Source organism: Oryx dammah, unplaced genomic scaffold, assembly GCF_014754425.2.
Source record: "Oryx dammah isolate SB20612 unplaced genomic scaffold, SCBI_Odam_1.1 HiC_scaffold_17, whole genome shotgun sequence".
Lineage (NCBI taxonomy): Eukaryota > Metazoa > Chordata > Mammalia > Artiodactyla > Bovidae > Oryx > Oryx dammah.
The window spans coordinates 7795943-7823099 of record NW_024070201.1 but is presented as its reverse complement, the minus strand read 5'-3'; the positions used below and the strand labels follow the sequence as shown (position 1 = coordinate 7823099).

The 27157-nt window shown below is 41.4% G+C and overlaps 1 protein-coding gene across 1 annotated transcript in view; it reads left to right on the top strand.

Moving 5' to 3' along the window:
* Positions 1-27157, top strand: part of ARHGAP42 (Rho GTPase activating protein 42) — a 334877-nt gene that overhangs the window by 60523 nt on the left and 247197 nt on the right. Inside the window, exon 2 of the mRNA XM_040257874.1 lies at positions 23378-23473. Coding sequence (XP_040113808.1) covers positions 23378-23473 — 96 coding nt within the window. The remainder of the gene's footprint in view (positions 1-23377; positions 23474-27157) is intronic.

The window sequence follows — 27157 nt, the reverse complement described above, 5'->3', positions numbered from 1 at the left end:
AATAAAATGTATTGATCAGGTCAACATCATGGCAATGTGGGATGCTTTCACTGTCTCTTATCTTTAGTCTATAACCAATAAAACATCCATAAATCAACAAAGGTTATTCTGTCCAACGTACCACCCAAGTAAAGGTGGGTAGCCTGGAAGACCAGAGGAGGTGGTACCTATGAGCCCAGCCAGGCTGACTGAGCCCAGAGCTGCAGAGGACTTCACTAGTAGCAACTGCGAGGTGGACAGCTCTAGGTTGCTGGCTCCCATGGTCACAGGGAACCAGGGAGCATGTTGACCTGTGATCCCATCCCTGCAGCAATCAGTTCAGTTCAGTCCCTCAGTCGTGTCCAACCCTTTGTGACCCCATGGACTGCAGCACACCGGGCCTCCCTCCCTGTCCATCACCAACTCCTGGAGCTTACTCAAACTCATGTCCATTGAGTCGGTGATGCCATCCAACCATCTCATCCTCTCTCATCCCCTTCTCCTCCTGCCTTCAATCTTTCCCAGAATCAGGGTCTTTTCTAATGAATTGCCTCTTCACATCAGGTGGCCAAAGTATTGGAGCATCAACTTCAGCATCAGTCCTTCCAATGAATAGTCAGGACTGATTTCCTTTAGGATGGACTGGTTGAATCTCCTTGTAGTCCAAGAGACTCTTAAGAGTCTTCTTCAACACCACAGTTCAAAAGCATCAATTCTTCAGCACTCAGCTTTCTTTATGATCCAACTCTCACATCCATACATGGCTGCTGGAAAAACCTTAGCTTTGACTAGTCAGAGCTTTGTTGACAAAGTAATGTCTCTGCTTTTTTTTTTTTTAAATTTATTTATTTTTTATTTTACTTTACAATTCTGTATTGGTTTTGCCATACATTGACATGAATCCACCACGGGTGTACATGCATTCCCAAACCTGAACCCCCCGCGCGCGCGCGGGCCCGCAACATCTCTCTGGGTCATCCCCGCGTACCAGCCCGTCTCTGCTTTTTAATATGCTGTCTAGGTTGGTCATAGCTTTTCTTCCAAAGAGCAAGTATCTTTTGATTTCATGGCTGCAGTCACTATCTGCAGTGATTTTGGAGCCTCCCCCAAGTAAAGTCTGTCACTGTTTCCATTGTTTTCCCATCTATTTGCCATGAAGTGATTGGACCAGATGCCATGATCTTAGTTTTCTGAATGTTGACTTTTAAGCCAGCTTTTTCACTCTCCTTTTTCACTTTCATCAAGAGGCTCTTTAGTTCTTCTTTGCTTTCTACCATAAGGGTGGTGTCATCTGCATATCTGAGATTGTTGATATTTCTCCTGGCAGTCTTGATTCCAGCTTGTGCTTCATCCAGCCTGGTATTTCACATGATGTACTCTGCATAGAAGTTAAATAAGCAGGGTGACAATATGCAGCCTTGACGTACTCCTTTCCCGATTTGGAAACAGTCTGTAGTTCCATGTCTGATTCTAATTGTTGCTTCTTGACCTGCAAACAGATTTCTCAAGAGGAAGGTCAGGTGGTCTGGTATTCCCATCTCTAAGAAATTTCCACAATTTGTTGTGATCCACACAATCAAAGGCTTTGGCGTAGTCAATAAAGCAGAAGTAGCTGTTTTCTTGGAACTCTCTCGCTTTTTCAATGATCTAGTGGATGGTGGCATTTTGATCTCTGATTCTTCTGCCTTTTCTAAAACCAGCTTGAACATCTTGAAGTTCATGGTTCACATACTTTTGAAGTCTGGCTTGGAGAATTGTGAGTATTACTTTGCTAGTGTGTGAGATAAGTGCAATTGTGCCATAGTTTGAACATACTTTGTCATTGCCTTTCTTTAGGATTGGAATGAAAACTGACCTTTTCCAGCCATGGAGATACCTACTAATTCAGTCCCCCTGCCTGCAGCACCAGTTGCTGTGAATCCCCAAACCCTGTGTGCAGCAGAGACGGCCACAACCCTGGCTGCACCTGCCCATGGCAGCAGAGCCTGTGACCCAGGAGCCCTGGAGATGGAGGTGCCTGCCTATTTTGTTGCCCTGGCATTAATGTTAGTGATAGTGGCAACACTGGCAGCAGCAAAGGCTTCAGTGACTCTGGAGGTGCAAACAGTGGCACAAGAGCACTGGTGACAACTCTGGCAGAGGCAGGAGAGGGTGGAAAGTGACAGTTCTCAAAAATAGCCAGATGCAGTTGGGTGGTGGTTGTTCATTCTCTCAGTCATGTCTGAATGTTTGTGATCCCATGGACTTCATCATGCTAGGCTTCCCTGTCCATCACCAACTTTCGGAGATTGCTCAAACTCATGTTCATAGAGTTGGTGATACCATCCAACCATCTCATCCTCAGTCATCCCCTTCTCTTCCTGCCTTCATTCTTTCCCAGCATCAGGGTTTTCTCCAGTGAGTTGGCTCTTCACATCAGGTGGGCAAAGTATTGGAGCTTCAGCTTCAACATCAGTCCTTCTAGTGAATATTCAGGGTTGATTTCCTTTAGGATGGTCTGGTTGGATCTCCTTGCAGTCCAAGGAACTCTCAAGAGTCTTCTCTAGCACCACAGTTCAAAGGCATCAGTTCTTTGATACACTGCCTTTTTTATTGTTGGGAAGTTCCCCTGGAGAAGGAAATGACAACCCACTCCATTATTTTGCCTGGGAGATCCCATGGACGGAGGAGCCTTGTGGGCTGCAGTCCATGGGTGTGTGCAAAGTCAGACACGACTTAGCAACTATACAGCACCCACAACCAGAAGGAACTGGAGGTGGGGTGAGGAGGGGACGGAAGGTGAAATGGTGTAGAAGAGGTCAGTTGTATGATGATGGTTGGAAACTAAATTTTGCATGGTGAGCTCATTGTAATGTATACAGAAGTTGAAATGTATACAAGAAGCCAGTGTTTTAAACCAATGCTATCTTAGTTTAAAAAAAATTGTAAAACCAAAGAAATATGTCATAGATCAGATCATGAAAATGCTACTGAGAAAAGTCAATTGGGGAGGATATTATAGGTGTGTGTATGCGTGCATGTACACACGATCCTCTTGGCATTCTGTTTGGGTATCTATAGGTATAGATCGTTACAGGGGAAGGCCTTACTGAGAAAGTGATATTTGAAGACAGGGAGGGAGGAAGTCTTTGTTTAGATAATACAAGAACCAATTTATTCTTAACTCGAGAGAAAAACATTTAAGGTGAAGGTACAGGTCAGCAGTGGCCTGCTGCAGGGGTAGGGGCTCTGGGTGCAGCAGACCTGGGTTGTGTAGCCTGTGGCAGAAGCCCTCTGGGAAGAAGTCACCATTAGCCCCACCATAAAGCCACCAAGCAGATGCCCCACAAACTGCAGAACAATTATATCAAAGAAATTCTTGCACTGTTACGAAAGTTCTAGGACCCACAACAGATTTCCCAACCTGGGGATCTGACAAGGGAATGAGAAGCCCCAGGGAATTTGACTTTGGAGACCAGTGGGATCTGATTACAGACCTTAGACAGGACTGGGGAAACAGACTCTTGGAGGGCACAAACAACATCTGTGCACACCAGGACCCAGGAGAAAGGAGCAGTGACCCCACGAGAGACTGACCAGACTTGCCTGTGAGTGTCCAGGAGTCTTTGGTGGAGGCATGGGTTGGCGGTGGCCTGCTGCAAGGTTGGGGACACTGAGTGCGTGCAGGGGACCTTCGGAAGGAGGTCGCCATTATCTTCATTTCCTCCACCATAGTTTGGTCTCAGGTCAAACAAAAGGGAGGGAACACAGCCCTGCCCATCAACAGAAAATTGGATTAAAGATTTACTGAGCATGGCCCACTCATTGGAGCAAGACCTGGTTTCCCCCCTAGTCAGTCTCTCCCATCAGGAAGCTTTCATAACCCTCTTATCCTTGTATATCAGAGGGAAGACAGAATGAAAAGCAAAATTACAGAAAACTAATCAAACTGGTCACATGGACCACAGCCTTGTCTAACTCAATCAAACTGTGAGCGATGTTCATATGACCCCATCCAAAACAGATGGGTCATGGTAGAGAGTTCCGACAAAACGTGGTCCACTGGAGAAGGGAATGGCAAACCGCTTCAGTATTCCTGTCTTGAGAACTCCATGAACATTATGAAAAGGCAAAAGATATGACACTGAAAGATGAACTTCCCAGGCCGGTAGGTCCCCAATATGCTACTGGAGAAGAGTGGAGAAATAACGTCAGAAAGAATGAAGAGATGGAGCCAAAGTGAAAACATTGCACAGTTGTGGATGTGACTGGTGATGGAAGTCAAGTCTGATGCTGTAAAGAGCAATATTGCATAGGAACCTGGAATGTTAGGTCCACGAATCAAGGCAAATTAGAAGTGGTCACACAGGAGATGGCAAGAGTGAACATTGACATTGTAGGAATCAGTGAACCAAAATCGATTGGGATGGGCACATTTAACTCAGATGACCATTTTATCTCGGAGAAGGCAATGGCACCCCACTCCCAGTACTCTTGCCTGGAAAATCCATGGACGGAGCAGCCTGGTAGGCTGCAGTCCATGGAGTCGCTAAGAGTCAGACACGACTGAGTGACTCCACTTTCACTTTTTACTTTCATGTATTGGAGAAGGAAATGGCAACCCATTCCAATGTTCTTGCCTGGAGAATCCCAGGGAGGGGGAAGCCTGGTGGGCTGCCGTCTATGGGGTCGCACAGAGTCGGACACGACTGAAGCGACTTAGCAGCAGTAGCAGCAGCAGACTATTTTATCTACTAATGTGGGCAAGAATCCCACAGTAATTGAAAAAGGAGAGTGATAGAGCTGGCTTAAAACTCAGTGTTCAAAAACTAAGATCATGCCATCACTTCATGGCAAATAGATGGGCAAGCAATGGAAACAGTGACAGACTTTATTTTCTTGGGCTCCAAAACCACTGCAGATGGTAACTGCAGCCATAAAATTAAAAGACACTTGCTCCTTGGAAGAAAAGCTATGACCAACCTAGACAGCATATTAAAAAGCAGAGACATTGTTTTGTTGACAAATCCCTGTCTAGTCAAAGCTATGGTTTTTCCAGTAGTCATGTATGGATGTGAGAGTTGGACTATAAAGCTAAGTGCCGAAGATTTGAAGTATTTGAACTATGGTGTTGGATAAGACTGTTGAGAATCTCTTGGACTGCAAGGAGATCCAACCAGTCCATCCTAAAGGAAATGAGTCTTGAATATTCACTGGAAGAACTGATGCTGAAGCTCAGTGTCCAATACTTTGGCCACCTGATTGGAAGAACTGACTCCTTGAAAAGACCCTGATGCTGGGAAAGATTGAAGGCAGGAGGAGAAGGGGACAACAGAGGGTGAGATGGTTGGATGGCATCACCGACTCAATGGACATGAGTTTCGGTAAACTCTGGGAGTCGGTGATGGACAGGGAGGCCTGGCATGCTGCATTCCATGGGGTCACAAAGAGTCGAACATGACTGAGTTGAACTGACTGAAATTCTCATTTGAGGCTTCCCTGGTAGCTCAGCTGGTAAAGAATCTGCCTGCAACGTGGGAGACCCGGGTTTGATCCCTGGTTTGGGAAGATCCCCTGGGGAAGGGAAAGGCTACCCACTCCAATATTCTGGCCTGGAGAATTCCATGGACTGTATAGTCCATGGGGTCGCAAAGAGTTGGACAGGACTGAGCAACTCTCAGCGATTCTCATTTTAGTGATTTTAAGCCAGCTGGTATTCGGAGAAGGCAATGGCACCCCACTCCAGTACTCTTGCCTGGAAAATCCCATGGATAGAGGAGCCTGGTAGGCTGTAGTCCATGGGGTCACAAAGAGTCAGACACGACCGAGTGACTTCACTTTCACTTTTCACTTTCATGCATTGGAGAAGGAAACGGCAGCTCACTCCAGTGTTCTTGCCTAGAGAATCCCAAGGACGGGGGAGCCTGGTGGGCTGCCGGCTGTGGGGTCGCACAGAGTCGGACACGACTGAAGCGACTTAGCAGCAGCAGCAGCATACTGTTATTACTCATCTTTCACTGCCTTTAGAATTTGAAGGTGATTCTCAATTTAGTTGACAAACTCCCCTTACAGCTAATTGTTTGGGGTTGATGAAAGTAGTTTCTTTAGTTTCTGTAATCCTGCAAAGCTTGTTCTCCACCTACCTCTAGTAGTGATGGAGCAGTTTGACATTCCAGATCATTTCAGTTCTTTCTTACCAGTGGGTCTGGGTGATAGGAAGTTAGATCTTTGTAGAGCAGATAAGGGTGTTAATACATACCTTTGGATTGACTGAATGAGCTCATGTGGGAAAGTTTTGATAAAAAGAACCACTTTGTTATTTTTTTCATCTATTGCATCATAACATTTTCAATAAGAAACTCATTAACTTGTTTTTAACTAAGGATTCATTGCCATTGCAACTAATGCAGGGTTAAATTTTACCTTTGCTTAAGCAGACAGTTTCTCTAAGGTGCAAATTCATAGCACAAAGATTTGTTTGGGGGAAAACTGTCAAGGATTTAGTTGGAAAATCTCTCAAGCCCTTTAGAAACTACCATTTAGATTTAATTGATGTTTTTATGAGTTAATGAAACCTGATTATTTATCAGGTTTCCAATTTAGTAAAGGTTATTTTCTGCTTGGTCAATACTTTACTCTCTTGATTTGAGTCATCGTGATTGAAGAAATCCACTGTTTAATTTCACTGAAATGAGCTAGTAAGTTAGATATGTAGTTAGTCTGATATTCAGTGCAACTTTGCAGTGTTACTATACCAGCAGATACTAGTCACTAAAAGGCATGATTTCTAGGGATTCTCAGAGAGAAGTTTAGGTTATACCTTTCACTGTTCTAATGTAGCTCAAGTTACTAAATTTGTCAGCTAAAGGCAATACTTAGCTTTGCCCTAGCCTTAAAGTGACTAATGCACAAGCTTGACTTCATGACTGTCAGAGACCCTGAATCACAATGTGTTGCCTCCTAAACTGCACCTCATTGGAACTGAATGTGAGTCTTAGAATATACAGAATTTTTTACACTGAAAAAGTTAGTTCAGGAGCATGTGGAGCAAACAGAAACAGTATACACAATTTCAGTTTCTTGGTTTTTATCTCTTTCATGAATTTTCTTCCTGAAAATACAGAGGGAGTCTCCAGTGCGTCACTTGTTCACTATCTCTGTAGCCCTAGTGGAAATAGTGCCCACAGTCCCACGGTTACAGTATTTCTGGTGGTCTCGGGTGGCTTCCACGAGCACACAGCTGCTGGAAGCTCCCTTCGGCTCTTATTTTAGGCTTGGAGCCCAGAAACAAGCCCAAGAGACAGGGTGGCTTCGAGGCTTCAGGCCTTTTATATGTCAAAGAAATGAGAAGCTAAGCTAGAGAGCTAATTTCTTATTTCCCACTCTCATAATGGGTAGGGACAACTGAGATCCAATATTTCTGACACAGGCTTTTCCTGGTGGTAGGTTTTTGTAGCATTCAGAGTTAGAAAAAGGCCCTGGAGGCAATGCACTGTGTGCTGGCTGTTTCTGGAGAGGATTAGCTCCTTGAGGTTAGGGGTACAATGTCAAATGCTGCAGAAGATGTCTTGTTCAGTGTTACTGGGTGAATAAAATATAAAGATACACTGGGACTCAGGGAGCCAAAGTTGTAGTTTTTATTTATCTCTAAAATTGGGTAGGGGGCTTACAATTTAGCATGCTAGAATGTATAAACTACAGTAAATACAAATTATAGCATTTTAAAATTTAGTAGCTGAGAAACTAATAAATTTTGAAATAGATAAAACATACCAGGTTAGAAGACTCGAAAGCGACATACATGATTTTTTTTCTTTTTTTTTTATTATTGGAACTCACTTTATTTATTTTTTAATTAATTTATTTTAATTGGAGGCTAATTACTTTATGGTATTGTAGTGGGTTTTGCCATACATTGACATGAATCAGCCGTGGGGTCACACAGACACGTTTTTAAGTTTTAAATTGAATGATGGCCTCATCATGGGTTGACTGTGTGCTGTCTGATAAGAGCCTGGCATACATTATGTGTATCGTTTCTATAAAGAGTCTCTTTATTTGCAGCAATAAAATAATTAGAGACAATGTGTCTCCCAGGGTGTGGGAAGCTCTGAAGCCAGACAGAATTGCACAAGTTGACACAGTTGGAATTCCTCAGTTGTGACTGCTAAATAAAAGTCTTAGCTATTCAGAGTCACAGCAGGCAATTGCTGACTGTGTACCGATCATTGTGCGTGCATGTTGGAAACTCAGATAGCATGGTATTTAGGTGAATGAGTTTTAGTTTTTGGAATAAAAGATTGACGTTTATTTTCAGGTTTTTTGATGAGTATAATCAGTCACCCTTAAAACAGTATGCATCATATATTTAAAGTATCTTCTTCAAAGCCACTTAAAGCATTTTTATAATGACTATGCCATATAAATATATGAAACACCAACAGTTAAAATTGTTACATAATAGAGATGCAATAAGATCCATAAGAATAAGAAATTGTTTTTTCAAGTGAGAAAATGATAAGAAAACTGCAAATGATCTGGTTAAAAAAAAGGTTTTTTTTTTTTTTTCAACTTTAAGATAGTGAGGTGACTATAGTAAGCCATTTAATTAAAAGCAGAATATTTGAAACTTAAAGTAGAATAAAAAGTAATAAAATAATGTATCCCAACAAAATTTTCTCCATTGTGATACCTTAAAGATGGGATGGGCTCAAAGGTGCAAAATGAAAGATACACTGTTAAAACACAAGTTTTCCTGAAATATTCTGAAATATTGCTTTAATATTTCAAAATGGGGTAGGACAGCAGAAAAATGAAGTCTGTAAACATGTGGGATAGCAAGTTTACTGAAAACAACTTACAAAAAACATTGTGTAAGTGGAGAATGATGATCTTTGTGCCCGTACTTCCCTGGCAGCCCAGGCTCAACTGTGTTTTGCAGTGTTATTCTTTTCTGTTCTTTTTGGAAGAACAAGGCAAGATGCCAGCATACTTCCACATCTTGTCCAAGACAGAGGCTTATGTATTCGGCTTTCAATTACTATTCATTATAAAATGTTTCCAGTCTTTAAGAGGATGTTAGCCTTGTTGCTATGTGAAAAAATTATTTTGCCATACTATACTGTTTATTTGTAGTCATGATATCACACAATATAATGCACTTTTGTTTGTCCAAAGAAAATCAGTAAATAAAAATAGAATAGTGAAAACCCAAATATGTGCTCACAGTTAACACAGCCAGTCACATTAGAATGCTAGACCCACATTTTAAGCTTACCACTCCATTAAATTGAACTTAGAACATTTTTGGAGGTTCACATATGTTAGATTGTTTCTTTGCTTGGTTAAGTAGATGTCAGTGGCTCAGTGGTAAAGTCTCCGCTGATGCAGAAGAGACCAGAGACATGGGTTTGACCCCTGGGTCAGGAAGATCCCATCGAGAAAGAAATTTAAACTGCTCCAGGGTTCTTGAGTGAAAAATCCCACGGACAGAGGAGCCCGGCAGGCTCCATGGCGTTGCAAAAGAGTCCGGCAAGACTTAGTGACTAAACAGCAGCAAGAAAATGTTTTCTTAGGGGATGCTAGAATGTGGATAAACTGCTAACTACTGAGATGATACTTTGAAGTTTCAGCAGCAGCAATGTGAGTGTCGTATAACTCTTATTAATGGTGCCTGATCTAAACTAATGATGGGAAAATATACTCGAGCAAATGATAAATTTACCTTCGGAATAGAGACAGTTGACTGTTACGATGTTTGATGTCCCTTGACTGTTTCCTTGGTTGGAAGAAGTACTTCGGCTGCATTCAGTTTGGTGCCATCCTAAAGTGGTAATTGTCTTTTTAGGTCCTCAGACGTAAGCTTAACGTAAGAGTAGTAACCAGGAACCAACAGTAACATATCTTTCTAGCCAATGATTTCTTCCTTAAAAATAACAGTGGTTATGATTATGATAGTTTGCCAGGCTCATATTATGTACTTGACATGCATGATTTCATCTGGTCATTGCAACAGTCTTACAAAGTAGGTATATTAATATTATACTCATTTTATAAATAGGTATATTGAAACTTGAAGAGCTTAAGTAACTTTCCTATATAGCAAAACTGGTAGTCTGTTTGACACCAAAACCATTGGTCTTATCATTTTTTAAAATGAAACTACTTTGTATTAGAAAATGATACAAGGTAATAACCTGGATTAGCTTTCTCATGAGAAACGCTGGACTGGAAGAAACACAAGCTGGAATCAAGATTGCTGGGAGAAATATCAATAACCTCAGATATGCAGATGACACCACCTTTATGGCAGAAAGTGAAGAGGAACTAAAAAGCCTCTTGAAAGAGGAGAGCGAAAAAGTTGGCTTAAAGCTCAACATTCAGAAAACGAAGATCATGGCATCCAGTCCCATCACTTCATGGGAAATAGATGGGGAAACAGTGGAAACAGTGTCAGACTTTATTTTTTTGGGCTCCCAAATCACTGCAGATGGTGACTGCAGCCATGAAATGAAAAGATTCTTACTCCTTGGAAGAAAAGTTAAGACCAACCTAGATAGCATATTCAAAAGCAGAGACATTACTTTGCCGACTAAGGTCCGTCTAGTCAAGGCTATGGTTTTTCCTGTGGTCATGTATGGATGTGAGAGTTGGACTGTGAAGAGGGCTGAGCACCGAAGAATTGATGCTTTTGAACTGTGGTGTTGGAGAAGACTCTTGAGAGTCCCTTGGACTGCAAGGAGATCCAACCAGTCCATTCTGAAGGAGATCAACCCTGGGATTTCTTTGGAAGGAATGATGCTGAAGCTGAAGCTTCAGTACTTTGGCCACCTCATGTGAAGAGTTGACTCATTGGAAAAGACTCTGATGCTGGGAGGGATTGGGGGCAGGAGGAGAAGGGGACGACCGAGAATGAGATGGCTGGATGGCATCACGGACTCGGACGTGAGTCTGAGTGAACTCCGGAGATGGTGATGAACAGGGAGGCTTGGCATGCTGCGATTCATGGGGTCGCAAAGAGTTGGACACGACTGAGCGACTGAACTGAACTGAACTGATAGTGATTAAAGTTTGTGGAACTTTTAGTTTTTTTTTTATTTGTTGTTGTTGTTTTTGTTTTTAAACTGGATGCTCTCTTCATCAAGCTTGATTAGATTACCAGAATCATTTTTAGAGGTGGATTTTTTCTAAAGCAATACTGAAATTTTAGGTTACCACCTAAAATATCTGGTCTTCTTCTGTCAACTTGCACTCCTTTGCCTTTTGTAAAGCTTGTCAACGATCCTAAATGAAAGAACTTTATAGGCATTCCCTCTGATCTCATTTACTTGACTTGATTCTTAGGTGTGTTTGTTTTCTGGGGCTCCTCTGTTCCCATTACACCTTTTATAGCTAGAGATAAGGCTGAGTCTAACCACCTGGCTTCTTATCTCTAATTGCTCTTTGCCAGTCCTGGAAAGACCTTAGTTTTACCTTTTCTAAATACTCTATAAATTCTTGCAACCTCTTATTTTTAAAGCCCTATGCCTGAGGCAGTAAAGACTGGAGAGGTTCTCTGTCAACCATGGGCTTAATGTTTGGTGAGGGTAATGGGACTTAGACACAAATGTTATTAAATATATAATAATTATAGAGTATTTCAGTAGTCATGCAGAAAGGTGGTAGATTATGGTAATACAGTACTTCTCAGAGTATTATATCAGAGAAGGGGAAAAATACACTCTCAGTAGTCTGGAAACATGACCCAAACTAGCTGCCTCAATGCAAGTGACAAGAGTCAAGTTAATTCGTATAAATTCTGTGATATTGGCAATATGGTACATTTTTTAAAAAATGTAAAACAGGATAAAACTGCTTTGCTTCCTTCTCTTTAGTTTTCTAATAAAAGTTGTAGTACCCGAAAAAAAACACTGCAGGTATCCATGGCTTCCAAACTCCTGCTCCTGGCACACTGCGTGTGTGCCATACGGCATGCCAGTATTTGGTATTTATAAGTATCAGCAGATATGTGGGCCTGGTTAGATTATTTAGGGTGGGACTTTCTAATTAATCTGGAAAGAAGCCGGTCTTATAGGTGCTGAAAAAGGTGTAAAGGAAGCTCTGTGTACTGTCCTCAAGGATAGCCAGATGCTCTTATAAAGTACGATCCAACTTCACAGTGGAGCTGTGAGTACTGGTTTATTTGAAGGCATTTGAAGGTCACAGTAGAGACAAGTGGGTGCTTCCAACTTGAAGAATGGCTTTGTGGATGTTGAGACAGCAGAAGTTTAGATTCTTTGGTTTGGCTAAAACATTGATGATGCAAAGACCAGTTTGAGAAAGAAGATGGCCTTAGAAACATAGAGGATAGAATTTAGACCCTGATGCGAGGAAAGATTAAAGGCCAGAGGAGAAGGGGACAACAGAGGATGAGGTGGTTAGACGGCATCACCGACTCGATGGACGTGAGTTTGAGTGAACTCTGGGAATTGGTGATGGACAGGGAGGCCTGGTGTGCTTCAATCCATGCGGTCGCAAAGAGTCAGACACAACTGAGGGACTGAACTGAACAATTTAGTGTGTTGCTTTAAAAAGGAGATTAAACTAGTTAGATCATGATTTTATTACAAATGTGTTTGTCGTATAATACCAAGAAGGAGCGGATGGAAAAGGGAGGTATGTTTTAAGAGTTGGAGACAGGCTGATGGGTGACATGAAAAAAAAGTAATGCCAAGCGCTCTTCCAGTCATCATCTTGCATAGATACTTCAGGTAGATGAGAGAAAAGAGGGCTGGAACACTCAGTACTTTCCATGACCAAATCTGTTGATAAGGGAAATGTTGTAGATGCCCAGCAAACAAGGCTTGGCCTAAGGAAGAGGTCATGTGTAGGAAGGTAGACCAGGAAGTTCAGAAAAGCATGCCAGGCCATACCTGTGTTGCTGATACGCTTAGGAAAGCTGGTTTTCCATGCTGGATAGCTCAGTATTTTTTAGTTAAGTCAAAAAAAGGCAAGGGAGATAGTTCATACACTTTTGCTGGCAATTCTAGCATCCAGACTTACATGGCCACTCAGGAGTTGCCTGCATATAGAAACACAGGTAGTCCTTTTTAAAGAAAACATATATTGAGCTAAAACAAGGTAGCAAGAGATTGGTTTATCTGTCCTGAAGAAAAGCATATGAGGAAGATTATCAACGGAGGCAGGAGAGGAAGGATCAGAGTCAGGAAGAGAATTCGTAGAAACTGCCGTGTGTGGTTTCCATGCACCCTGCCATCCCCTCCCCTGAGATTTATCCCCAGGGTAGGGAGATGGGTGGTTTAGTTCTTCCTTTGAACTTTCTATTTTTAACTTGGGTTGTAGCAATAGTGAAGTCTTTGTGGTTTTTAGTTTTTAATTTTTATGGAATTTGTAGCTTTATAGAAACTGTGGATAAAATCTGGCCAAGTGTTGGTTCCTGTTTATTGTTTTTTGGCTGAAATCTTCTGGAACTGCTTCCCAGACACATATCATTTATAGGATTACAAACTGTTTGGTCTTTATTAGAGGCCAGCACCACTGTTTATTTTCTCTGAAGCTCTTGTGAAGATAGTAATTTAATACACATTAAATGTTATGCCTACAATGAAAATATTTCATATTCTGCACTTGCCATCATAACAAACAGTGGTTTAATAGTTAACATTTGTTGAGGACCAGAACTTCAAGTTTCTCTTCTGTACCAGACACTGTGTTAAGTTCATTTCATGTAATAGTCATGACATTCTTGTAAGGGATTAGTGTCTTCCCTTTGTACAAGAGGAAACTGAGATTCAGAAAAGCTAAGTGTTTGTTCTAAGAATATTGCAGTAAGTGATGGTCCCTGGATTGGTGTCCATGTCTGAATCTTGTGCACACTTAGGCCATACATGAAAGAATGATTGATTTGAAGGAAGGATTTTTTCCTCATATCTGAGCACATCCCTCACATAACCACGATTGCACATTTGGTACCAAAGTGGGCATTTTCAAACTTTGTTCAAATAAGAGCCATAGGAATGATTCCTATTGACAAGAGGGTCTCATGATGGTTTTTTTTACACTTTTAGTCACACACCTGGTGTTCTCTTCCTCTGACTTTTCTCCATCTTACAATCTAACACTTGAAGTTCTATGAAAGAATATTAAAAGCATAACTGCAGATATTAAAAGCCAAGGGTTGCTTGGTAATTCCTTGACATATCTTCCTATGTAATACACGGTCTGTTTTTTATTAAGTGAAGGCCTGCAATGATCCTCATGTTCCCAGTACCATAAGCTTTTCAGTAATTTATCTCTGGTGGATTCTTGTGTCATGAATCCACTGGTAGTTGGTGTACACTTTTTCCCTTTGGGCCCTTCTGTTCTCTGTGTATGTTTTGCTTTGGGCACTAATTGTGAAGAGAGAGGAACAATATATACCTACCTTTAAGCAGCTTAGAGAGAAAAGTAAGTGCAAGAAGGCAAAGTGGTTGTCTGAGCAGGCTTTACAAATAGCTTGAGAAAAGAGAAACGGGAGGCAAAGGAGAAAGGTAAAGATGGACTCACCTGAATGCAGAGTTCCAGCGAATGGCAAGGAGAGCTCAGAAAGCCTTCTTAAGTGAAAAATGCAAAGAAATAGATGAAAACAATAGAATGAGAAAGACTAGAGATCTCTTCAAGAAAATTAGAGATACCAAGGGAATATTACATGCAAGGTGGGCATGATAAAGGACAGAAATGGTAAGGCCCTAGAAGCAGAAGAGATCAAGAAGAGGTGGCAAGAATATACAAAAGAACTGTACAGAAAGAGTCTTAATGACCCAGATAACCATGATGATGTGGTCACTCACCTAGAGCCAGACTTCTTGAAGTGTGAAGTCAAGTGAACCTTCCTTAGGAAGCATTACTGCAAACAAAGCTAGTGGAGGTGATGGAATTCCAGCTGAGCTATTTCAAATCCTAAAAGATGATGCTTTAAAGTGCTGTACTCAATATGCCAGCAAATTTGGAAAATTTGGCAGTGGCCACATTACTTGAAAAGGTCAGTTTTCATTCCAATCCCAAAGAATGTCAATGCCAAATAATTTCAAACTACTGCACAATTGTACTCATCTCACTTGCTAGCAAGGTTACGCCAAAAACTCTTCAAGCTAGGCTTCAGCAGTACATGAACAGAGAAGTTCCAGATGTACAAGCTGAGTTTAGAAAAGGCAGAGGAACTGGAGATCAAATGGCCAACATTCGTTGGATCATAGAGAAAGCAACAGAATTCCAGAAAAACATCTGCTTCATTGACTATGCTAAAGTCTTTGACCATGTGAATCATAACAAACTGTGGAAAATTCCTAAAGAGATGGGAATACCAGACCACTTTACCTGCCTCCTGAGAAATGTATATGAGCCAAGAAGCAACAGTTAGAAGTGGACATGAGACAATGGACTGGTTCAAAATTGGGAAAGGAGTACAACAAGTCTATATGTTGTCACCCTGTTTATTCAATTTATATGCAGAGTACATCATTCAAAATGCCAGGTTGGGTGAATCACAACCTGGAATCAAGATTGCCAGGAGAAATACCAACAACCTCAAATAGCCAGATGATACCACTCTAATGGCAGAAAGTGAAGATGAACTAAAGAGACTCTTGATGAGGGTAAAAAAAGTAGAGTGAAAAAGTGGGCTTAAAGCTCATTATGAAAACTGAGATCATGGCACCTGGCCCCATCACTTCATGGCAAATAGATGGAGAAAAAATGGAAACAGCGACAGATTTTCTTTTCTTGGGCTCCCAAATCACTGTGGATGGTGACTGCAGCAGTGACATTAATGACATTAAAAGATGCTTGCTCCTTGGAAGGAAAATGGTGACAAACCGAGACAGTGCATTAAAAAGCAGAGACATCAGTTAGCTGGCAAAGGTCCGTATAGTCAAACCTATGGTTTATTATGTTTTTTTTCAGTAGTCACGTATGGATGTGAGAGTTGAACCATTAAGAAGGCTGAGTGCTGAAGAATTCCTGGTTTCCGATTGTGGTGCTGAAGACAACTCTTGAGAGTTCCTTGGACTGCAAGGAGATCAAAATAATCAATCCCAAAAGAAATCATCCCTGAATGCTTCTTGGAAGGACTGATGCTGAAGCTGAAGCTCCTAGAGCTGACTCATTGGAAAAGACCCTGATGCTGGGAAACATTGAAGGCAAAAGGAGAAGAAAGAGGGAGGCAGAAGATGAGATGGTTGGATAGAGTCACCAAATCAATGGAAACGAATTTGAGCACAGCTTTGTGTGCTGCGGTTCATGGGGTTACAAAGAATTGGATATGACTTACTAACTGAACAACAACAAGAAGAAAATGAACACCTCTAACATTATTCAGTTATCTTGCGGCTGCTGCTGCTAAGTCACGTCAGTTGTGTCCGACTCTGTGCAACCCCATAGATGGCAGCCCCCCAGCCTCCTCCGTCCCTGGGATTCTCCAGGCAAGAATATTGGAGTGGGTTGCCATTTCCTTCTCCTATCTTGTGGCACTAGCAAATAAAAGAATGTGCATTTCTTTTAACGTTTAGACTATCTAATTAATGCATTTTGCTGATAGCTTATTCCAAGCTAATAAGTATGCCTAGATCACTCCCATGTTCAATACACAAAGTCTTACTAGCTTAGATTTTATACAGCAGGTAAGGGATTAATTAGATGTCATGTAAAGGTGGCACACTTCCTTGTTTTAATCTCTTTGGGAATTGACTATGGCATATAGTAGAAAGAGCATCCAATTTTGGAAATAGAAGACCTGTTTAGGTTGAAGTTGACATCTTAGACCCTGGGCAACTTAAGTTATTACCTAAGGTTTCAGAACTTCAGCCCTCATAGCTTTGTGTGATAATTAAGGAAAATATGTGAGAACTTGGAGCCAGGAAAATGTCTTACCGACACTGTTATCATTATTGTAAATGTATGTGAAAGCTTCTTGTAAATAGTAAAACATCTTCCTACCTTGGAAGATGGATAAGTAGATAACTCGTATTTTACATGTGGAAGGTTGGAGCATTTATCCATCTTGCAGAAATTAATGGTTTCAACATGAGCTCTTATATAGATGATATGATCATGCATACTTGGAATATGTTCATTGATGGTAAAGTTTTCTGCCTTTAAAACACTATTTAAAATAATGTGAATAACCTAGGTTCCTGGATAACTTGGTAGAAGGTAAAATAGAGAAAGCACAGCAAGAGTGTCAGAGCATGTAGTGGGCGGTATAAAGGAGGAGATAATGCCAGGGTAGAAGGGATCAGGAAGAGCTTTTTGGAGGAAATAGGGACCTGAGTGAGAGAGAGAAGAGAGAGAGAGATCTTGAATCAGAACTTGAGAGAAGACTCTGTCCTTACAAGGTGGAATAATGATATAAAAATAAGTATCAGAGACTGAGCAGTCTGCTTCTGGTGGTAACCAGTCCTCAGCTTGATGTGAGTCTCGTTGGAGGGTTTTGGATGTGCAGGCGGAAGCTGCCTTTTGAAAGCTTCTGGATGTCTTGTTAATTTGGCCTTGCCTGTTGTGTCATCACACCTTTCCAGTCCCTGTTCCCATTGATTCCTCTGAGAAGCCTTGCACTATGCATTCAAGCTGGATTGTGCCCTTCTTTGCTACTTCTGTATGCAGAGCAGTTGTGGTTAAGTGGAGACTCTGCAGCCGTTCTCCCTGAATCAGAATTCTTGCTCTGTTCTTTACTAGCTTGAGCAACCTTGGGGACGCCACTTAACCTCTCCGTGCCTCAGTTCCTTCATCTGTAAAACGGAAGTGATGATACCTACTTTGAGAGGCTGTTGTGACGATTAATGGCTTAATTTACATTAAGTTATAGGATGAGTTTCAGGCACATAGTAAGTTCTGTCTGCAGTGATATTGTTTTTATTAGCCTCTGTTGGAGGTTTTATCCATTGTCCTCTGATATGATTTATTTACATACCTCATGTCCCTACGGGGCTGTGCCCTTTTGAGAAAAAGACATATCTTGTTTTTATCTTTGTATGCCCTTCATAGTCTACCTTCTGTACAGTAGTATGAAGATGATAATTCTATGACACATACGTCTGCTCCTGTGAGTCTTACTTAAATCTAATCCCAGAGCAACCAGATTTCAAGAAAAACCTCCTTAGATCAGTGGAAGGGCTGGTTGTACTTGTTCTAAGATAAATATAGCTAACATTGTGACAGTCATTCCACTGATACTTTTAAAGTAACAAGTAACTGCAGCTCTTAAGTATATGTGTAAGGAGATGTAATTAAATATTTGCTAAGTGTTTTGTATTCTCTAATGAGGTTGAAGTATTTCTAATGAAATGAAGCCTTAATGTTTTATTAGCATCATCTGATCATGGGTGCTACAGGTTAACTCCTTGATACAAAAACATTGCTGGCTAATTAGAGCCTACTGTAATTTCTTCAAAGTTACAATGTGAATACATGTGAAGACACCCTATGCTTAACTTGCAGGTTAGGTAAATAGAAAGGGCTGTGGTATGAGTGATGGTCATAGCATCTTTATTGTGTACAACTTTGACCCCTAGTAAATGATATTCCTCCCCCTTCACCTTGAATGTAGCCAGGATGGGATTTTTCCTTTGTTTGTCCTCAAGTTCTAATAGTTGCGAAGAAATAGGGAGAAGGAGACACTCTTGCCTACACTAGATTTTCTGCTTGTCATATTTTAGACACTTGATCTTTCATTTTGTAGTTAAGAGAAATGTAACTCCTATCATTACACAATTTGAGACTTTGAAATTCAACAATAAACTTTAAGAACTGAATTAGGTTTTACATTCAAGGTCCATGTAATCGTATGTAAACCAATTTTATTTACAAGGACCAGTACTTCTGTTTTGTGCATCTGAATGTTGTTTAGAAACTTTGGACAATTAGGGAAGAATGTGTTCCATGGAGTGATGTCAGTGAAAGGTGTTCTTTTTAGTTCAGAATTGCACTCAGTGAGGGATGGAGTCAAGATGAAAAGTATGATCTGGATTCCTCACTTTTCAGATTGATCCATATGATTGCCAGAAAATATCATAAGATAATGTCATATTTTTTACCTCATTGTTACTTTGGTTTTTGGAAAATGAGAATGAATAAAAGGCAAATGAGGATAGCAGGCACTTGAAGTTGAAAATACGTCATTGTTTGAACTTCCCCTGTGTTTTTGGAATTAATCTGAACTAGTTGAGAACCATCTTTTCCTGTACAGTCCTGTCTCATTACGCTTCAAAAAGGATCATTCACGCATTCTTGATTCTATCCAGCATTGAAATAGATGCCCACCCCTCATGCAGAAACACTGAATAATCAGGTAGTCTGTGTTACGGCTTGATTGCAGTGCATCAAGAGAGAATTTGAAACTGCAATCAACAGACTACTATATTGAGCGCTTGCCAAGGTTATCTGAGGCCGACTAGCTGCCAGCTTCATTCCTGAAAATTAAACTTTTCCTTTCTTTTCTGAGACACTTAGCATGGAAATAGCCACCACTTTTAAAATGCTTTCGCTATGTGTCAGACACTCTTCTGAGTGCTTCATCTGTATTAACTCACTTAGTCCTCACAGTGACCCTGGGAGATGGGTTCTGTTCCACTTAACAGATGAGGTCCAGAGGAGCTATGAAGGTGGCCCACGGCCATGCCACACTGCCTGGTAGAGGTGGGAAGCCAGCCCACACCATCTGCCACTGGAGCCCATACTCTGGATTGATGGTGGGCTCCTGTGTTCTTCTGGACAGGAATCTGTACAGTGTCCTCACTGAGATCTCAGTGAAAAGATGAAGCAGCTTGCCTTTCTCAGTCGAGAAGCAAGGTCACGGGAAGCAAAGAATGGTCCTGGAAGACATGTTCTGTTGTGAGGGTTTGTGTCAGGAGTTTCCTAGGACAGAACTTCCAGGTAGCTCCTTGAGTTTGCGGGGAGACGCACAGGAACTTGTGATGAGGGGAGAGAAGGAAGGCTATCTGTTCCAAGATTCCTAAGCTTCCTGATGTACCCATATTACCCACTACCCCTTCTCTGTTGTAGGAATTCCATCTATGACTTCAAGTCCCAATGTCTCAGGAACACAACAAATCAGACTGCTAGGATAATTTTTCAGCCTGCATACAGCTTGGTTGAAAAATTATCCTAGGAGTCTGATTTGTTGTTGTGTGTGTGTGTCTTCTCAGAACATTTGATACAGGTGTTATGATTTCTTTACTCGTAGCCAGAGCTATGTAATGTCAGGTAACTGCATACCTTTGCATACACGGCTCCCTTTTGTCTGTTGTGTGCATGCTCAGTAGCTTTAGTTGTGTCCCACTCTTTGCAACCCTGTGGACTCCTCTGTCCATTCATACCCTCTCCAGGGGATCTTCCTGAACCAGGGATTGAACCCAAGTCTCCTGTATCTCCTGAATTGTAAGGTGGATTCTTTACCGCTGAGCCACTAGGGAAGCCCCTTCCTGACCGAAAAATCACTTGACTCTCTCACCTTTTGAGCTGAGCTGGAATGATAACAATTGATGACATTTATTAAGTTGCCTGGGGAGAAGGACATGGCAATCCACTCCTATATTCTTTTTTTTTTTTCACTCCAATATTCTTGCCTGGAGAATCCTGTGGACAGAGGAGCCTGGTGGGCTCCTTTCCACAGGGTTGCAGAGTTGGACACGACTGAAGTTATGTAGCAGCAGCAGCAAGTTGCCTAATATGTACCAGGCACAGACCTCACTTCATGTTTATAACAACCTCTGAGATCCATATTGCTCCTTTGTTGCAAAGGTAAGAAACACAGGCCTTGTGAAGGATGAGTGATTGCCTAAGGTCTCACAGCTATCGTGGGAGGTCTAGTTCTGATGAAGCCTTTGTTTTCCTCATTGACTAACAATCCATTAGGGAGGCTCTTTGCAGTTTTTTTCCTGAGAACCCAAAGCAGGACTGTTCTTAAGCTGGTAGACAGACTGTTCCATTCCATTAAATTCAGAACACTTCTTAGGTAGATGTGCAGCTGGCCACAAACCTTCTTGGGGAGAAGGGTTAGTTTGTGAGTAGTAACACCCTCTTTCCAGAGCATGATTTATTTTTTCAAACAAGATTTAAGAAAATCTCAGTCTCTCATGTGTGTGTGTGTGTGTGTGTTAAAAGCCTCTGTGAGGCTCAAGGCCTATGGTCGTCAGAATTTGTCGGTGGTGGGGGTGTTGGTAATTTCTGGGTTCACAGAGGGCATTAAGTGACCTTCATGTTTGGAGACCTAGTCTTCTGTGGGCCCTTACTGTGATCGGTAAGTGGGCTTAAGGTTTCTGAGTGGTTTTTACAGTTAAGTCCTGGTGTCAGGCGTAGACACCAGACCACAGTTCTTCTCTTAAAGAAAAAAAAAAAAATGATTCCAATACTAGTTACAGTGGTAAGGAGGACTTTACTCAGGACTTGCTGTAGATATCAAGAGTGTTACAGTAGGGGAGAGGGTTCAGGTTCAGCTCTGAATGCAACAGGAGCAAATGAGGATTTATGCAGCCAAGGAACCCTCTGGGTGGTGGGCCCTGTCGGTGGATGGAAAATCACTAAGAGAAGATGTAAAGGGTTGGAGGGTTCTTGGTGGAGGCAGGTCGAGGACTTGGAGTATCACAGGTGGGGTGAGGAACTTGGTCAGATATCCAGTCAGGAATCTGTCTACACTGACTTGGCAGAATTTGTGCTAAAACTAGGATAGGTAGGCACAGTGAGGATAGGGAGCCTAGGTAGAGGCCTGGACTAGAAGGAGGCTCCGAGGAGCCTGACTGAAGACTGCTCAAGGAGAGGGTCTTCGTCAGGTGTGACTGCTTGAGTTCAGTGTTTAGCATTCAAGGTGGCAGATATGAACCCCAGGACATAACATTAAATGAAGTGTAGAGTGATGGCCGTTTCCACTGTGAAGTCTTGTTTTGAAATCAGAATAAAACTTCACCAAATTACCTCAACACGTATGAGATGCCTTTGTATAGAAAATTGACTTTGTGACTAATATGGATATATGTTCCTCTTAAGTTTCTAACAGGCAAAAATCACACATATGTGATGTGTTCCCATCTATTCACCTTTCTGTATCTCATATCATTTGATGTATAATAGCTGTGTTCAATGGGCTTCCCTGGTGGCTCAACTGTAAAGAATCTGCCTGCAGTGCAGGAGACATGGGTTGGATCCCTGGGTCAAGAAGATTCCCTGGAGAAAGAAATGGCAACTCACTCCAGTATTCTTGCCTGGGAAATTCCATGGACAGAGGAGCCTGGTGGGCTACAGTCCATGGGGTCACAAAGAGTCAGACATGACTTAGCAACTAAACCACTACCACCAGAGTGACTTCTAGAAAAATGAGTTTTCCTACTGGCACAGACTTCTGTGAAGGATTAGCATGGATGATCACAGTAGCCCTGAAAGGAGGGACCTTTCAAGCTGCCCTGATGCTGCACTGTCAGATTGATTTTTAATTTTAGTTAACAAACATAAATAGTGCTTATTGTCAGACTCTGTTCTAAACGCTTTGCAAGTGTTACGTTAATTAATCCTCAAAAGAACCCCATAAAGTGGTTATGCCACTGTTGTTCACTCTTTATAGATGAGGAAACAGAGGCCCAGAGAAGTTTAAAAAATTTGCCCAAGGTCACATAATGAGTAAATGGCAGGACTTGGATTTCAACCCAGGCTGCCTGGCTCCAGTGTCTGCATTCTTAGTCTCTGTTAGGGTACATCCTAGGCTTTTGCCTCCCAGGGATTCACTTCTCATTATTCTGGGCTTTTCTTTATTCTCTCGATGAATAAAGCATTCTTCTTCTTCTGGATTTAGTTACTCTCTGGACTTTGTTCAGACTGAAGTCAGGACTGAGGAGTATGTTTAACATGAGGTCTCCTATAAATCACAAGGTTATTTGTAAACAACTTTTCAGATGTACTTTCAACTTATAAGGAGAATGTGTTTATTGGTAAAAGCACATTCCCTATCTCCTCCACAGTCTGTGTAGAATAACATCAGTGACACTTTCTAATCAAAGACTCAATGCTTCCTCCCCCCGAGTAGTAACCCCAGTAGAATTCTTTCCTTCTTCTTCTTCTTCTTTTTTTTTTTAAACAAAAATGGTCCATTTGTAGTGAATGGTAATTCTTTGATAAAAACTTTGGGAGATTGACTTCCAGATAATGCACAACTAGCGCCAAAACTTTTTTAAATGGGCAGATCTCCTTTGGAAGCAGAACAGATCTAATCCCTAAAGCATTTCTTTTGTAGTCTCTTTAAATTTTGTTTAAATTTGTCAAGCTGGTATTGAAAAAGATTCTGGTTAATATAGCATTAGCACCAAAATTATATAAATACATGTGGAAAATCTTGAGTATTTCATGGTATCTTCACCTTAGGATTTTTTTAAAACTAAAGTTTTTAAACTTTTAATTACAGATCTGTCTATGGCAGTACAGAAATTTTCCCAGTCGCTGCAGGATTTCCAGTTTGAATGTATCGGTGATGCTGAAACAGATGATGAAATTAGTATCGGTAAGTACTGCTGTTTTTCAATATCCTAAGTAATAATTTTAAAAGTCTTACTTCAGATAATAACTTCATTGAAATCAAACAGATAACATACACCCAAATACTGCTGCTGCTGCTGCTAAGTCGCTAGACGGCAGCCCTTCCTTCTCCAATGCATGAAAGTGAAAAGTGAAAGTGAAGTCACTCAGTAAGTGTCCGACTCTTTGTAACCCCATGGACTGCAGCCTACCAGGCTCCTCCATCCGTGGGATTTTCCAGGCAAGAGTACTGGAGTGGGTTGCCATTGCCTTCTCCGCCCAATTACTAAGTATGTCAAATATTCTGACTTTGATAAAAGTGTAGGGGTGATTTTTGGTTGCTGTGGAAGAGTGTTATAAATTGTTGTAAAATTGAGGTCTGTGGTTTTTTCCATAAGGAAATTAATCATTGTATAATTCAGCTCAGCCCTTTGAGAAGATATGGATAACATCCTTTTTTCTTGCCTAAAAGTGAATCATTCAGGGAATTCCTGGGCAGTCCAGTGGTTAAGACTCTTCATTCTCATTGCCCAGGGCCTGGTTCAATATCTGGTCTAGGAACTAAGATCCCACAGCAGCGGGTTGTAGCCAAAAAAAAAAAAAAAAAAAAGGAAAACAAAAGTGAATCATTCATTCAAACAAATACATATTGGTTATCTACTATTAAATATACAAGGTATTAGTTTAAGAATTATCTCACTTTTAAAAATCTTACTACTGATTTCTCTTTTAACTTCAGTATTTCTTTATAAAGAAAACAGTATTAGTCATGATGTGTTAACCAGTGTTAGTGTAGAACAGAGAACATTACTGAGATCCGGAGACTTGAGACTTAATCTGGTTTTCCCTCTTATTTAGCAGTCCAGCCCTGGTGAAAGCATGCCCCTTCCTGAATCAGGTGGTTTCATTTCCCATTAGTGAAAAGGTTGGGTTTCGTGATCTCAAGTTTTATCTGTAGCTGAGTTTTTACTGGTTGAAGGTCTGGTTCATGTAGCATCCTTTCCCCCACATTTTAATAATCCCTACTTGTCAGTTTGTAGACATGGGGTCAATCTGTAGGTTGGGTTAGAGTCAGGCAGTCAGCTGTGCCGAGTGGCTTCAGTCGTGTCGGTCTCTTTGTGACCCTGTGGACTGCAGCCCGCCAGGATCCTCTGTCTATGGGATTTCCCAGGCAGTCAGGAGACTGTATAAAATACATGTATACATTTTAGAGAATAATGTATCAAGTGTACTCACATTCCAGATAAAAATAGAATATTGTAAGGATTTACAGTAGACACCTGAACTGTAATATGTATATGATACGCCTGGTTATATCATTAAATGCCGACTGTAATTCAGAAGGTCTCAGGTGGAGCGTGGTTTCTGCATTTCTGACACACTTGAAGGCTGGTCCACGGACCTCTCTTTGAGTAGCAGGACTTTGAAATCCCTGACACGCTTCTCCACAATCTTATTTCTCTCCTTCTTCTGAATTTTCTTTTTCTTTTATAGTTTTGTCAGGTATATACATATTTCTCAATATTTTTATTGTTTTCGAAAACCTAAAGTATGAAGTCCAAACCCCGCTGTGAAAGGAAAGGGCTCTCAAGAAGAAAAGCCGGAAGAGTTTCTGATTCCTCGGGCGGCTTTAGCTTGTGACAGTCACGAAGGTCCCTTCTGGAGAAGTCACCTGCCCGTCCGCAGACACGCAGCTCCTGCTGTGTGGTTCACGTCGTATGGACCCTGCGTGGCCAGGCCGGGCTCTTGCAGAGGCCCCTGCCAGGCAGTTGATGCTTTGCCCACCCCTTTGGGAACATTTGGTACTCGGGGTGTGGAGGTGGCTGGTGTTAGGATCGCCAGGGGCTCCCTCCGCCCTCAGGTTTGTGGAGGAGGGTGGCTGAGCCTGACTTGGGGGAGGTGTAGTAGGGAGCCTCTCAGAAGGAGGAGAGGGCTGCCAGGTGGACCCCTGGCCCTGTGACTTCCTATTTACAGGCGAGTGGGGCAGGATGCGTCAAGGGTCACGTGACACCCACAGCCGGAACGACGGCGTCATCTTGTGTGTTGCTTCGTGACGTCTATATCATGTGTCTAGCCCCCAACATAGGTTTTGTAACACACACCTCACAGACAAAAGCTTAGATTGTATTACTAAAATGTTAATATAGTAGCATTGTTATTTAGAAAAAAGAAAGAACACCCACATAGTCATATAATGGCAGTTATTTCCACTTAGTAATGAGACTGTAAAAAGCAGAGACATTATTTTGCCAACAAAGGTCCATCTAGTCAAAGCTATGGTTTTTCCAGTAGTCATGTATGGATGTGAGAGTTGGACCATAAAGAAAGCTGAGCACCGAAGAATTGATGCGTTTGAACTGTGGTGTTGGAGAAGACTGTTGAGTCCCTTGGACTACAAGGAGATCCAACCAGTCCATCCTAAAGGAAATCAGTCCTGAATATTCATTGGAAGGACTGATGCTGAAGCTGAAACTCCAATACTCTGGCCACCTGATGTGAAGAACTGACTCATTGAAGACCCTGATGCTGGGAAAGATTGAAGGCGGGAGCAGAAGGGGATGACAGAGGATGAGATGGTTGGATGGCATCACCGACTCAATGGACATGAGTTTGAGTAAGCTCCAGGAGTTGGTGATAGACAGGGAGGCCTGGCATGCAGCAGTTCTTGGGATTGCAAAGAGTTGGACATAACTGAGTGACTGAACTGAACTGAACTGAATGAGACTGTAAAGTGCAAGAAGACAGAGGCCAGATCTTTTCCTTTGTTTTTTTTTTCTTTCAGTCATTTCACTTTAGCACCTGATCCAGGGTCTGACTCTTGGTAAACTCTTGGTTAAATTGTTGAATAAATGACATAATTTTGCCTATAAACTTTATTTTTTTCATTTATGTGTATCTTTTTCTAATATAATCATATATAGTTTTACTGCATATAGCTATATATTATATACAATGTATTTCTTCTTTCTTTATAAAGAGATTTATAGCAAATACTTCTGGATTTTTTATAGGTATTATACTTTTTCATTTTATGATTTTAAAATATTACATAGGTTTTTATACATGATTTTATGAAATACTCTGGTACACTCAGGTTGCTTCTAGTTGGTCTTTTACTTTTTAACAGTACAATAAATATTGCTGCTGCTGCTGCTGCTAAGTCATTTCTTCATAATTTCCATTAAGTTTCTTACTTAAAAAACTTTTTTGAAGCCATACGGTGTAACAGCAGAGGTAGGGGACTTTAATCACTATGCTTTTCAACCGTGCAGGTGGGTCGATAGTAGGCAGTTTTCCCTCGTTGTGGTGAACTTGATATCTCAACTGTGCTCTGTCTGTTTCCACTTTGACTGAATGGATGTTATTATTTTGGCTCTTGCAGTTTAGATTGGAAAGGTGTGAACTGATCACTATGTGAAGGCTTATGATTGTTGTTCAGTCGCTAAGTTGTGTTCGACTGTTTGTGACCCCATTGACTGTAGTCTGCCAGGCTCCTTTGTCCATGGAATTCTCTAGGAGAGAAGACTGGAGCAGGTTGCCATGCCCTCCTCCAGGGGATCTTCCTGGTATCAAACTTGCATCTCCTGCGTTGGCATGAGGATTCTTTACCACTGAACCACCAGGGAAGTGAAGACTATGATAGGCAATGAATATTAAGTTCCAATGCTTT